This window comes from Lindgomyces ingoldianus (genome assembly GCF_010093535.1).
Source record: "Lindgomyces ingoldianus strain ATCC 200398 unplaced genomic scaffold BDR25scaffold_39, whole genome shotgun sequence".
NCBI classification, from domain to species: domain Eukaryota; kingdom Fungi; phylum Ascomycota; class Dothideomycetes; order Pleosporales; family Lindgomycetaceae; genus Lindgomyces; species Lindgomyces ingoldianus.
This window is the reverse complement of record NW_022985200.1, coordinates 669,038-682,829: the sequence shown is the minus strand read 5'-3', so window position 1 is coordinate 682,829 and position 13,792 is coordinate 669,038. Positions and strand designations below refer to the sequence as shown.

The window sequence follows — 13,792 nt, the reverse complement described above, 5'->3', positions numbered from 1 at the left end:
AACAAGAATGAACAACTAGTAACCCCCCCCATACCTATGGACCGTACGAAAGTGCACTTACGGAATCATACGCAAGGCCCGCCCACCCCGCGCCTAAACGTACGAGGAAGTCCATTCAACAAAAAATGTTATTAGAGTAGACTGTTTACTTGTGTAGACTGCTTGCTTGTGGAATGCGTTAGATGTTTAAATAGGCCTTATATACTAACCAAATCTGAATTAGAATAGACATTGTGAAATATACTACAGTATGTAACTATAGCCTCCTTAGCTGTAAGTAACGTCTTACAAAGTTACTACTTTCGTACTGCTCACGTGACAGCTACGTTCACGTAGTACGCATACATACTACTTCCCGTTGGCAGCGCTGGTGGTGTTGCATAAAATGGCCCAAACCCAACATCCTTATTCTCGCTTCAGCCCAACCTTCCCAGCTTTCCTCAGTCCCACGACGGCGAGCAGCCCACACAAAATCATGCACGCAAACATCGCCCAAAAGCCAGCTCGATATCCCATGAGCATGGCATTGTGATCCGGATTATCAAAAGCGTCGTCATTCCTACTACCCTTCCTACCATTTCCCGCATCATGATTCCCCATCACGCCCAAAGACACAACCTGACACAGCCCCACTCCCAAACTCATCCCAAACTGCGCAACAGTATTAAACACTGCCCCAGCTAGTGCCTGTGTCTTCTCCGGAAAACTATTACTCACAATAATCAAGCCAACCGTGAATAGCACGTCTACGCTAAACGGTGCGAAAATCTGCGCCCATACTTCAAGGTACCAGTACGACCAGTGGGGATTTACAAGTGCCATCATAAAAGGTGATAGAGAGCAGAGAAATGACGAGATGACCACGAGCCAGCGAGCTGGAAGACGGTGTACGAAGATACCGACGGTGAGGTTGATGAGAACCCCAGTAAGAAGGTTAGGGAGGAGATAGAGGGATGTGGTCAGCGTGGAAGCGTTTTGGATTTCTTGGAAACTGAGTGAGTTAGTGGTTGCCTGTCTAGCTTAATGGAAACTGGAACAAACGTACTATAAGCTTGAAAATAGCTCCATGGACGTTATGACGCCGTATGAAAGCGCGACCATGATGCAAGTGCTTGCGAAAGGGATGTTCTTCCACAAGGCATTTGGAACAAGGGCTGGTTTCCCTGCGCTCTCGCGGTAGTACATCCAAAGAGGAAATGCTATGAGAAGGACTACGCCGAGGGAGAGGAGAGATGGTGTTGTTGTAGAATGAATGACAGCCAAGTCTCCACTCAGGGTCCTGCCAATTGGAGGTCAGAATATTCCCTTCGCTTTGATGATGGTACTTACGCAAGCACGTAGGCGAGTATCGCAAGTCCGCCGCTCGCGATAATCCCACCAATCCAATCGATCTCAAGGTACAGCTTCCCAAGAAAGGCCGAGAGACCAGGAGTAGGACACTCTTGTCTTCCTTTAGGTAACGTCCATATGGCGGCTACGGCGGCTATCAACGTTGCACCGCCTGATAAATAAAACCCAGATCGCCATCCAGTCTTCTCAATCATGATTCCGCTCACCACAAGCCCGACTGAAAACCCCAGCGGGGAACTCAACCCCAAGCACGCAAAACCGACATTTCTAGCCCTTCCGGGGGGTACAGCCGCCGCTACTAGTGCGACTGAGGCGGGGAGGTGCAAAGCGTTTGCAATACCTTGGAAAGCGCGGAACACGACCAATTGCTCCCCCGTATTTGATAGACCGCATGCAAGTGTAAAACAGCTGAGGAAGAAAATCCCAATTATGTCGACAAGACGGGCGCCGACAATATCAGCCACAGAGCCCGCGAGTAGCAACATGGCTCCGGAGGTCAGTCCATAGACAGATGATGGCCAAAGGTAGAGGGTTCGGGGTAGGGCAATGGAGCGCGCGATAACTGGGAGGCCGACGGTGATTAACCCATTTGTGAAGCTGGAAAGGAGGTTAATAAGGGAGGGTTGGAGGATGATGAGTGAGGTTCGTAATGTAGATGCTGCTCTCCGGTCCGACGCCGAGGGTATGGGGGGTTCATCAACATCGATTCTGTTTGGAGCTCCGCCATGCGTAAATATTTCGCGAGAACGATCGTGGGAGTCTCTTCCGTGTGATGCGCTGTAGATGTGAAGTGCTGGGTTTGGCTGCAGCTCCAAAGTCTCCGTGGCACTCATGATGTGATTTGTCGACGACTTCAGGGAGAGGGAAGGTTACTTAGTGAATTAGATTTCGTTACGCCTACAAGAGGCCGCGCAGACTTGGGGAAGTCAATGGCGGGTTTTTCCTTAGGGGATTCGGGAATCTTCAATAATAAAGCCGACGCGCCCTTTGAACGACATTTCAACGGCTTTTGAAGCTAGCTCGGTTAGCGTACTTGGGAAGTAGCCAATCATTGAGAATGGAAAGATCAAGAAACACGGCGTTTGAGCTCTTGAAAGACACGGCACTTTACTTTGATGTAAACTTCCATCAACTGGCTTGCGCAAAGAAAATCCTAAACAATGGATACCGCAGCGTAGGGTAAGACTCGGAATAACGTCGACCATGAGCGGGGATCATTGCTCCCACCTAAGGTTCCCACCTCAATAACTTGTAACACATCCTTGTTTGACATTCTCTAAAAGCTAGGGGAGTCACTATACCCCATTCCTCACTTCATCAACACCAGATCCAACGCCGTCCGTCCATCAACCTCAACCTTCCAAGTCGCCCTCCCATCATCCCCCGCAACCTTCCTCTCTCCACCCAAGCTATACTCCACCCCCGGCTTCAAATTCCTAAACCCGAGCTCAAATTGTGCAGTCTTCCTCCCAGGATACAGAACAATCTCCAACCCCTCCCCGTCATGCGAATAACACTTCCCAACCAGCACTTCCGGGTACGGCACCTCATCTAAAATCGGACCTCTCTTCACGCTCTCCTCCGGACCCTTGGTAATCATGTTAACCCAGTCCTGATACCCACCAATCCGTGCCCGCGTTGCAGCGCCTTGGCTCAACGTCGAAAGTCCCTGGTTCTTCAGCGCGCCGGACTTCATCTCAATAACGGGGTGGTATTCTTCATCTAGCTGTCTTAGCAGCTCCTTGCTGATACGCTCATCGCCGAATTCAGTTGCCGCGGCGGCGAAAGTGGCGCGGATGGCACCTTCGCCGGCTTTGTAGTTACCAGCGTCGATTTTGTCCGCGCCGACCAGGTTTTGAAGGGAGATGGTGTTATGGGGTGTCCATTTGATGGATTCGTTTTTGGTAAAGGCCCAGTTACGGTGCGCAATGTGAGGGAGGTAGGCAGCGCAGAGGATGGAGTTTACCCCGTCTGCTAGGGCGCCGGCGAGGCCGGGGATCTGCGGAAATTGTGAACATTGTGAGTTTGTGTAGGGTGCAAGGGTAGGGGGACTTACTGTAAAACCGGTCAGCTCACTGCGGATGGGAAGAATTGTTCCGTCTTGAGTCGTGAATTCTTCCTCAAGCGCTTTCTGGAATCGCTCCTTGACTTCCCTCGCATATGGCATCCCGAGAAGGCGGTCTGCAAGAAGCATACCACTAATGCCAACGAGGCTACAGATTATGAGTAGTTGTAATCTCAATCTTATTTTGTGCCTCGACTTACTTGCACATAGTATAAATCCAATTCGGCTCACACGGAAACAAGCAATATGCCGCCTCGTTGAAGTTTCTCTCTAACGCTTTCGCAATCTTCCCAAAATCATACTTGAACTTTGCATTCTTGCTTACGTGAAACTCTAGCGAGCCTGGCTCCGTGTATCGCTCATCTCCCGTGTTTGATTGGTAGATACCGACGGCCTGGAGAACGTACCCGGAGACCATGATGTCGTCCTTGACTATCGGATCCCAGTCATGAGCATTGAACTTTCCCCACATGCTCTCCCATTTCCAGAATCCAACGACACGTTCAGTAAGGGATTTCTCGATGCAGTTCCGTTGGGCTTTACTAAGATAGCCGTGGAAATTTGGCGCGTAAATGTATTGGTACATACCGAGATCATTTTGGGTGCCGTACAACTGATACCGGATAGCTGATGTTTGGAACTGATCGATAATGTCATGATGCGAGAAGTCGTCCATACCCGCCAGTCCGACCTCGAGTTCCCATTGCACGAAACGGAGCATGCGAAGGTCGAGTTCTCGAGAACCAGGCTTAGACACTTTCGCACCAGCTTGGCTTTCTTGGACAGAGCCGATGAGGTATTGGTTTCGAAGTTCTCGTTTCTTGCTAGCCTGGCGGTTCGCGGCAAGCGTTTGCTGTGCGATGTATGCGATTCCGATAGCGCATACAGCCGTCCAAAGTGGAGCTGCAATCTCCAGAAGAGAGCTGCGAGCAAGTGACGCAGCAAGACCTGCAGTTGAGGACCAAAGAAGGATGGGGAACAAGATGCCACCAGCGCCGAACCAGGCAAATAAGCAAACTGGGATAGCCGCAGTAGAGACAACAAATGCCAGAAGCGAAGGAATGGTGAATACCCCAACCAGGCCGGCTCCAGGGAACAAGAGTCCAAGTGCAGCAGCACGAACTTTGGGAGACTTGGCGTTATAGAAAGTGTAAAGCCCGAGACCCGCAATACATGCATATTGAGCCAAGGTCCTTCGTTGGTACCACCATTTAACAGTACCCCGACCGACATTATCGAGGATCAGAACATCTAAGAGTTCTTAGTATCATATGATGAGCATGTGTCTACATTCGGAATTGCAACCTTTCCACTCAAACCCTCCTACGAGTGACTCCTGGGCAGAGACATCGTCCTTGTAAAAGCCATTAGACTTCTCATACGTATGATTGCCCAGAGTACTAGTCTATAATAATTATAAGCAAAGGCACGTCGTTTATAAGGAAACGGGATGGAGGAAGATGTATCCGTACGATGGTTGCCATATTCACCAGCAATTGAGGAAAATCGATAATAAGTCAAACGTTTTAGAAGAATTCATTTCTGTTCCCTAATTCAGCAGCGATTGCTCACAATAATATCTGTCACATGGCGAAACGATCCCCGCATTGTGGGGATTCAGGGTCTTGGCCCGGACCACACATCTTTCGAGTCGCCTTTCATGATTCGAACCTGCCGAGCCCTGGACTCCACTGGCCCGACAATTAATAGTCTAGGCAAACGACTTCCTGCCGTAAAGAAAGATAAGATTCTGGAGAGATATGCTTGGAGTTGCTGCATTGGAATGGCGATGTATTCCATGGAAGGTCCAGCACAAATCAAATAGTGTAAGAAAAGGACCCGGATGGGAGGAACGGTGATTTACTGGACATTCCCGGCACTAATTCGTTGCCCGATAATGAATCGGAACTCTTCGTGTCTGTTGACTCGAGGATAATGACGAAACAACTTAGGATATGATGCCAAGCTATACCCAGTTTGCTGGAACAGCTATCGGGAGGATGAAGAAGACTCCTAAAGTAATATACAAATATAGAAACCCATTTACTAGATTTCCATACCAGGTAAATTCCACTTATCGTCAGGATTGTTTTTCAAACTGGTCCTGGTTTCCCGCATGGGGATTCCTGGCGAAGATATTTCCTTACTCCCGGCTTTGTCGCCGTGTGGAGACGATAAAGCTGCGGGAACCTGATCTCAAGCTCTTTTTCGAAACCCTCCCTTCGATCTCAGAGCCGAATGAGCGATCCCAGGGTAGCTACTTCCCCTAACGCTATAGTAGGAATTACTCGCGTCACAGCCGAAATCCCCACCTTCATTACCATCCCTATTCTTCTCATCGGCGCAGCCCTTTCCAAACAAATTCCCACAGTCATACTTCGAAATTGAAGGCAAACTCACGAAGCTACTAGAGCGCCCTGAAAAGCGCTTTACCACTTCGCATCCAACACATAACTCACCGTCCCATTGACCTCAAAGCTTCTCCCAAAGTCATTCCTAAACTCGGGAATTCCAATCACATTTCCCGAAGCCTGGTTCTCAAAACTGACAAGCAGGACAACCCAGACGGCGTAAATGCTCCAAGCGCATGTCCAGGGGGTATTTACGGAACGACGCAAGTTTGTCGAGTCCGTAGTCTTCCGCGTTAGAAAGATGTTCCAGTTGAGAGGTTTCAGTCGCGCCGGGTTTGCTGGGGAATTGCTCGTTTATTTCAACCGCCGATGGCTTGGTGTCGAGGGCGGTAGACATGTTGAGTGATAGCTCGAGGGGGAGTTGTATCTCAACCCAAATAAGAGGATGGGAGTGATAGAAAAAGGGTTCTCGACTTCAATCTTAACCCGTAGTCCAGTACCGCTCCTGTATTCTTCTTCAACCCGGGGAGCTGCACGACTTATAACTGAAGTCGAATCACGGGCCCCTATATGGAATCGTCAGTCTAGAAAACCTGACGCAAAGTCTCCGATAGGCAATAGGCACGCAAGCAGATGCGGCCTCGAAACGCACATGCAAGGATTTTCCCCAGATCCCGAACTTTTGGGTTCGGGCCTATTGCATGCACGATCATGCAAAAACTAGGCCGATGCGGAAATGTGGCGTCCAATTGGGGATGTCCAATTCTGCGATCTCAATTGCCGTCCGGGGAATTATCGGCAAATCAAAATGGAGACATGTAAAGTTCGATATTTTAGGAACCGGGAAGTACTAGCGTTGACTCGCAGAAGCCCTGTAGTGGTGGTTGTGGTGTTGACGTTGCTGCACACTCGGAGACTTCAATTTCCGCAAATGGAGAGTCGCGAGATGGAATTGCACATTCATGACTGAAATTTGAAAGTGCCGGTTACCGACTATTTTATCCCATTCAAACTTCCTCACCTCCATAGAACTCTGGTCAGGGCTATGTCAGCTTAAAATCCGCGGGATTGACTGTATTTCTGGCGGGGCAAGGGCGTATCTTGAGAACCTTGGAATGGCAGCGGTAGCCCAATTTTTAGAACGCACGTCTTCTTCAGTATGATGTAACTGCAGCTCTTGGGCCTCATTTTAAGATTCAATTGCCCTTTCTTCTCCACAGTTTAACTCTCTTCACTCGAACCCCCGCTTAAGAAATGCATCAACCATCAAAACACCACGTCAACATCATCAACAATCTGCACCTTAATACTCCCATTGCTCAAGTGCGAGCAAGTATGCAGAGCATCCAACGCCTTCTCCAACGGATAGATATGTGTCACCAAAGGTTTCAAATCCAGTATCTTGCCTCCCAAACACTGCAAGCCACCAGGCCAGGTGTCACGGTATCGGTTGATGAATTTCAGGCTGATCTAGTTCACTCGTGCATTAGTAGATTTCAGTCTTAAGAAGTCAAGCAAGAGGGAGTTGCTTACCTCTGCTAAAGATAGATGCATAAAAGGAAGATTATTCATTATGGGCCTTCCAACTCCAATAGCCATGACTATTCCACCCCTCCTCACGGTATATGCGGCGGTAACAACGCTACTCTCAACCCCTGTACACTCTAATATAGTATCTGGCAGAAAGTACTCCTCCATGCCAAACAACTTTCTTATATTCTTCGCATTCCCCTTGGCGTCAAGTGACAAATCGACTTGGTATGTCATACACGAAGGCACAAACTTCTGCGCAAAGTCGAGTCTACGTGGTTCAAGATCAGTGATAACGAGGGGGTGAGCACCGGATGCCCGTGCCGCGGCAAGCGCGATTAGTCCGATAGGTCCAGCACCGCATATCACTGCCCCGCGACCGAGGGAGAGACCGGCGGATTTGATGCCGTGCATGACAACGCTGAGAGGCTCAAGGAGGGCACCTTCAGAGAATGTAACGTTGTCTGGGAGTCTGCAGATTGATTAAATTAAGGGACAACATAGGAGAAAAGAAAGGCTGACTTGTGACACCACTTTGCGGGGTGAATTTTGAATCTTTGAATCGTTCCATGATATGGGTATACGCCTGCGAATTGCACGTCTTCGCAGAGGTTGTATCGTCCATCCATGCATAGAAAGCATTGTCCACAAGGTACACCAGGCTCAACTGCTACACGGTCACCTATAACTCAATATTAGTCGCCGCTCCTATATATTCCTATTGGGTTTAGAACACCTGGCATTAAGGTTGCGACTCCCTCTCCGCATTTAAGAACCACGCCAGACGCCTCGTGACCAAGTATGCAGTCGCCCTCAACCACAAGAGAACCTATCCGTCCGGTTTTCCAGAAGTGGATGTCAGATCTACACTACTTTCAGCTCCCAGTCAGTGTAATGCTCTTTCATAGTATACCCGCAAACACCAGTTGCCTTGATATGTAGAAGTACCTCTCCCGGACCCGGGGGGTACACCGGTGCCTCAACTTGCTTCAATTGGTGGTCTGCAGTGACTTGGAGTGATGGATTCGGGAGAGGCGCTACAATGGTCTTTTTGGGGGGTTGCAAAGCGCCATTCGAAGTCTGAGAGATAGTCTTAGCCTGAGTGGAGAAAAGGCAGGAAGGGTTGATGACAACCGATGGTGACATATTGATAGAGAGCCGCGATCGCTCAAACGAAAGCTAACACGATGTCTGAAAGTACTCTTCGGAAGTAAATCTGAGAATGTGCGTATGGTGGTTCGTGAATATACAAGTGACTAGTGCCGGCAGAAGCGCGCTGTGGGCTGTGAAAGTTGAGAAAAGTCGTGATTCCGATATCGACATGAGTAGGGTATTACTAATAGCGAGACCAGCGCTATAGAGTGTTGAGAACAGAGTCTGGAGAAAATGTGGAAAAATATGCACTTTGGCAGTTGCTCGCATCGGGGTGGGAATTGCTGACAGCGTCGGATGCAGACCACGTAGGCTCTAATTTCCTTTTTCGGACCGGCACACCACACGACTCCGGATTGCCCAGAAGAGTAATCCTGTTCCCGTTATGTGAGGAGCGATATTGCGAGTGCTAGAGTCGGATTTTAAGAACCTTCTTCCTTCTTATTCTTTATCTTTAATTACTTTGTAAGTAGAATTTAACGCCATGCATGTCGGACCGGGAAAACTGCAAGCGAACGACTACGCCCAGACAGAGTATGGCAAGAACGTCGTGAACGGGCTGCGGAAAGAAGAAGAACTTAAGAAGGCCACGGTTCAGTCGCTCTCGAATGAGCACGACCATGTCTTGAAGACGTTTAGATTGCTGATCGCTGATTTGTGCCAGCAATTTAATGGAGGGCATCCAGGGCAAGTGGAAACCGTATAAATGCAAGTTTTCAGACTAACAGCAGAGCAGTGGAGCGATCGGTATGGCTGCAATTGGGGTCGCATTGTGGAAGTATGTAATGAGGTACGCGCCGCACACACCTGACTATTTCAACCGCGACCGATTCGTCCTGTCAAACGGTGAGCTCTTGTGAATCCAACATCATCTGAGGTGAGAAGGTTCCACTAATGCCTAGTAGGCCACGCGTGTCTTCTCCAGTACACATTTCTCCATTTGACAGGTTATAAAGCCATGACGCTTAATCAGCTCAAATCATACCATTCCGATCGAGTCGATGCGCTTTGTCCAGGTCACCCGGAGATCGAGCATGAAGGTATAGAAGTGACAACTGGGCCACTGGGGCAGGGGGTAGCAAATGCTGTTGGACTTGCTATGGCAACTAAGAATCTCCAAGCCATTTATAATACTCCAGATTTCGACGTTGTCTCCAACCACACGTGGTGCATGGTTGGGGACGCATGTCTGCAAGAAGGCGTGGCCCTGGAAGCCATCTCATTTGCTGGACACCTGAGACTGAACAATCTCACCATCATATATGATAATAACCAAATTACGTGCGATGGGAGCGTCGACCTCACCAACACCGAAGATGTAAACGCGAAGATGAGAGCAAGTGGGTGGGACGTGATAGATATTGAAGACGGATGCTTTGATATCCAAGGAATTGTCAGGGCATTGAACAAAGCAAGAGAGTCGAAAGGAAAGCCCACATTCATTAATGTGCGGACTATCATCGGACTCGGAAGTGCGGTAGCAGGCAATGCGGTGGCACACGGGGTTGCGTTCGGTCCAGCAGACGTCGCAAATATGAAGAAACTGTACTCCTTCGACCCAAAAGAGTCGTTTGTCGTCAGCGAAGACGTGCGAAGATTCTTTAAAAATATTCCAGCAGAGGGACAGAGCTTGGTGAAAGCCTGGGAAGAAAAGGTTCGGGAATACGAGGCGAAGTACCCTAAGCTAGGCGCAGAATTCCGAAGACGAGTGGAAGGACGCTTACCGGAAAATTGGAAAGAGCTAATTCCAAGCACGTTCCCACAGAGGCCGACAGCAACGAGAGTAGCATCAGGGCTAGTGTTTAACCCCGTTGCCAAGGAAGTGAATAACTTCATGGTTGGTACTGCCGATCTGTCGCCTTCAGTCAACATGATCTGGAAAGGGAAGGTTGACTTCCAACATGTAGGCCTTTCACTATACGACTGTGGGAAATGTGGAGCTGACGGTACCTAGCCTGGTCTCAAGACAGCGTGCGGTATTATGGGAGATTACAGTGGGCGATACATCCACTATGGTGTACGAGAGCACGCCATGTGCGCGATATCAAATGGGCTAGCTGCCTTCGCGCCGAACACTTACACCCCAATCACTTCTTCCTTCTTCATTTTCTACCTCTATGCGGCTCCTGCTGTTCGTATGGGTGCATTGCAGCGCCTCCAGGTGATTCACGCTGCCACACACGACTCAATTGGTATGGGTGAGGATGGCCCAACCCACCAGCCTATCGAACTAGCGGCGTTATATCGAGCAATGCCCGAAGTTTTATATATTAGACCGGGCGATAGTGAAGAGACGGCAGGCGCGTGGATCGCTGCAATTGATGCAAAGAAAATGTCAACTATTATCTCGACTTCTAGGCATGCCCTGCCACAGCTAGCCCACACAAATCGGAATAGTGTGGCCAAAGGTGCCTACGTGTTGGAGGAAGTTGAGGACGCCGACGTAACATTAATTGGCGTGGGTGGGGAGTTATCTTTTGCTGTGGAAGTGGCCAATGAACTGAAATCGACTAAGAATGTCAGAGCTCGGGTTGTCAGTTTCCCATGCCAGCGGCTGTTCGAAGCTCAATCCTTGGAATACAAGCGAGATACGCTGAGAAGGCACCGTGGTATACCAGCAGTCGTCATCGAGCCGTATGCTCCGAACGGCTGGGAAAGATACGCAAACGCGGCTATCTGCGTGAAGCGATTCGGTCACAGCCTCCCGGGCAAGGCAGCTTACGAGTTCTTTGGGTTCGAAGTCGCCCCTATGGCAGCTAAGGTGGGAGAGTACTTGACAAGGATTCAGGCGGACCATATCTTAAGGCAAGAATTCGCCGACTTGTAGATGCACCAAGACTCTCAGACCAGGAGCTATATAATTTACGTTAGACGCATAGGCTGCTTGCTGGCGCCCAGCCGGAAGCCTTTCCCTGAAACTCACATCGCTTCCACATCTACCATATGTATTTGAGTCGACGAGTGAAAACAATACGAAGGACCGGGCCGAAGCGTATATCCTTATTGGCCACTTAGCAGAAGCCGCTACTTGCCTGACAACCCCGCACTCCCAGGAATGTTGTTTGATAGATAGAAAGGGAGGCAAACACATATGAGCGAACATGACAGCTTATCTAGGCAATAAAATAATCTGCCACACGGAAGCTGCTTGGGGTAAACCGGTGCTCTTCTCGTAAGGCCGCTCGCTGCTTGTACGAGCCGTACTGAAAGACTTAGTCGTAGATATGAGCACAATTTTAAATAGTAGACTGTACTAACGCAGATACTACTAGTGCGGCTATCGGTGCCATTACTGCGCCTCTCGTAAGTCAGGGCCTCGATCTTGTTTCATTGCACGTGCCAAGGAGTGGTTGTGACAGATACCTGAATCGGGATGTGTTTTTTTTTTTCCATACGTTTGGGAGACCTAGCCCCAATTTACCACTATGGCGCACAATTTCACTCGTTGGGACAATATTTGGGGTCAGTGGAGAGCAATTGTCGACAGCAAGACTCTCAGAGGGTTTAAGATGAATAGAAGACTGCATCTGGTGATAGCAGAATTGGTCACTAGGACACAGTTCATTAAAGCTCGTCAAATTGTGCAGTGGAACATTGATGGGGCGTTAGAGGTACGTTTTGCGGAGCCGAGGCCTGGGGAATAATACACGTGATCGCTTAAACATGCTCAAAGTCCCAGTCATGAAGCCAGCCACTTCTCCACACTTCCAAGATTCTCCACGCATTTGCTTTTTTCTCGCTCTCGCTCTTCCAACGCATCTGACGCCATGACAGACGACAGCCATGTTGACAAGCGACCGCGGTTCTATAGTGAGCCTACCTCGGGAAACTTCCTTGCGGTTGGCCTTCCTCCACCAACTGGCCATGGTCTGACGAGCCCAGTGGGCAATGCACCTGAAACCATAGATCCTTTCCACTCTCCAGCGACAAGTTGGGGATTTGATGAATTCGCTCAAGACCCGAACTATCTAGCATCCCAAGAGGAGTTACGGTGTCTTCTCTTTACTACTGCACGTTCAGCAGCCCCCACTCGGGCTGGGACCCCTATTGAAGAAGATCAGGGTAATAGTGACCGATCGTGGAACATCAAACTAGTGCTCGCTAAGGGCAGGCGAGTTCATTACCTGAAGAATTATATCGCAAAAGTAGCCCCGTGGGTGAGCTCAGGAAGAGACTTGACCCTTTTAAGAAATTAACTCCGAATGTAGCTTGACATGTTTGATGGCAACCGTGCCTTTGGCATCCAACTTCCAGCCCTTGCCAGAGAATCACCTCCGTTACTATATGCTATTCTCGCTATTGGCGCTCGCCAACTAGAGCGTAAAGAGAAGACCCAATCCTCATTCAACAGCCTCGAGCTATATCAAGAAGCGATCCGTTTGCTCACGCCATTGCTTCAAGCGCGCGATACCCACGTTATAGCGGCTTGTGTCGTTCTCTGTTGTTTAGAAATGTTTTCTGCAAGTGCTCAGGATTGGCGTCGCCATCTTGAAGGTTGCGCTGCAATTTTTGAGGCCTTTGGAGTGAATGGCTTCAGCGGTGGCATCTTGCAGGCCGTCTTTTGGTGCTATGCTCGCATGGGTGAGTGATATGGCCGATTCACATTTCTCCTAGGGACCACCATCAGCGCTGACTACGCTCAAGACGTTTGTGGAGCTCTCATTTCAGATGGTACGGAGAGTACACTCGTCAGGCCTTCGAATTGGCTTCCACCGAACACTCCAGACAATTTAGTTGGACCTCTATTCCGGAACACTGCGTCCCCCGACATGTATGCCAACTTGGCGGTCTACCTGTGTGCAAAAACTTGCGAGCTCATCTCCGACCGTAACAAATATGTCGAGCTCGGAAAGGAGAACCAATGCGATACCCAACACTTCCATGATCGGTGGTCTCGCCTTTGGGAGCAATTGGAAAGGTGGTCGTTTTATAGACCCAAGGAAATGCTTCCAGTCGAGACTGCCCCGTCCACTCCTTTCCCTCATGTCTTTTTCTCTCACTGGGCAGCTATATCCTCAAATCAATTGTATCACACCGCGTGCGTGCTCCTCCTCACTTCGAATCCGAAGGTGAAGACAGTGTGTCCTTCACCTACCACCTCCGCCCTCTGGCATGCAAGACGAATATGTGGTATCTCCTTGGCAAATCCTCACGAAGGATGCCTCAACAATGCCATTCAACCGCTGTGGATTGCTGGGCGTCTCCTAAGTCACAGCTCAGAGCAGGCTCTCGTCGTCAAAACTATTCGTCATATCGAAGCTCTGACGGGATGGACGGCATGCTGGCGCATTCGCGATCTTGAGAATACATGGGGCTACAAGGTTCGAGGAGAGCTGTGAACACG

General features: G+C 49.4%; 5 protein-coding genes across 5 annotated transcripts; 2 read left to right on the top strand and 3 right to left on the bottom strand.

Moving 5' to 3' along the window:
• Positions 1–266: 266 nt before the first annotated feature.
• On the bottom strand, positions 267–2,273 carry BDR25DRAFT_295555 (MFS general substrate transporter). The gene is made up of 3 exons (XM_033688855.1): positions 1,330–2,273; positions 1,046–1,279; positions 267–991 (listed from the first exon to the last, which is right to left on the bottom strand). Exons 1-3 carry the CDS (start codon positions 2,181–2,183, stop codon positions 406–408), a joined length of 1,674 nt encoding a protein of 557 aa, XP_033542235.1. The 5' UTR covers positions 2,184–2,273; the 3' UTR covers positions 267–405.
• Positions 2,274–2,659: 386 nt separating this feature from the next.
• On the bottom strand, positions 2,660–5,023 carry BDR25DRAFT_379089 (uncharacterized protein; the record flags this gene model as incomplete). Its single annotated transcript, XM_033697591.1, has 5 exons — positions 2,660–3,349; positions 3,407–3,563; positions 3,616–4,666; positions 4,706–4,820; positions 4,988–5,023. 5 exons carry the CDS (start codon positions 5,021–5,023, stop codon positions 2,660–2,662), a joined length of 2,049 nt encoding a protein of 682 aa, XP_033542234.1.
• Positions 5,024–6,968: 1,945 nt separating this feature from the next.
• On the bottom strand, positions 6,969–8,711 carry BDR25DRAFT_86677 (sorbitol dehydrogenase). Its single transcript, XM_033699172.1, has 6 exons — positions 8,431–8,711; positions 8,210–8,376; positions 8,033–8,160; positions 7,819–7,978; positions 7,300–7,768; positions 6,969–7,236 (listed from the first exon to the last, which is right to left on the bottom strand). The coding sequence occupies exons 1-6, from the start codon at positions 8,440–8,442 to the stop codon at positions 7,033–7,035; spliced, it is 1,140 nt and encodes a 379-aa protein (XP_033542233.1). The 5' UTR covers positions 8,443–8,711; the 3' UTR covers positions 6,969–7,032.
• Positions 8,712–8,900: 189 nt separating this feature from the next.
• BDR25DRAFT_295550 (uncharacterized protein) lies at positions 8,901–11,378 on the top strand. Its single transcript, XM_033688854.1, has 4 exons — positions 8,901–9,135; positions 9,185–9,294; positions 9,354–10,351; positions 10,403–11,378. The coding sequence occupies exons 1-4, from the start codon at positions 8,933–8,935 to the stop codon at positions 11,273–11,275; spliced, it is 2,184 nt and encodes a 727-aa protein (XP_033542232.1). The 5' UTR covers positions 8,901–8,932; the 3' UTR covers positions 11,276–11,378.
• An 813-nt stretch (positions 11,379–12,191) lies between these two features.
• BDR25DRAFT_346247 (uncharacterized protein) lies at positions 12,192–13,787 on the top strand (the record flags this gene model as incomplete). Its single annotated transcript, XM_033694126.1, has 4 exons — positions 12,192–12,258; positions 12,331–12,605; positions 12,657–13,029; positions 13,093–13,787. Exons 1-4 carry the CDS (start codon positions 12,216–12,218, stop codon positions 13,785–13,787), a joined length of 1,386 nt encoding a protein of 461 aa, XP_033542231.1. The 5' UTR covers positions 12,192–12,215.
• Positions 13,788–13,792: the final 5 nt, after the last annotated feature.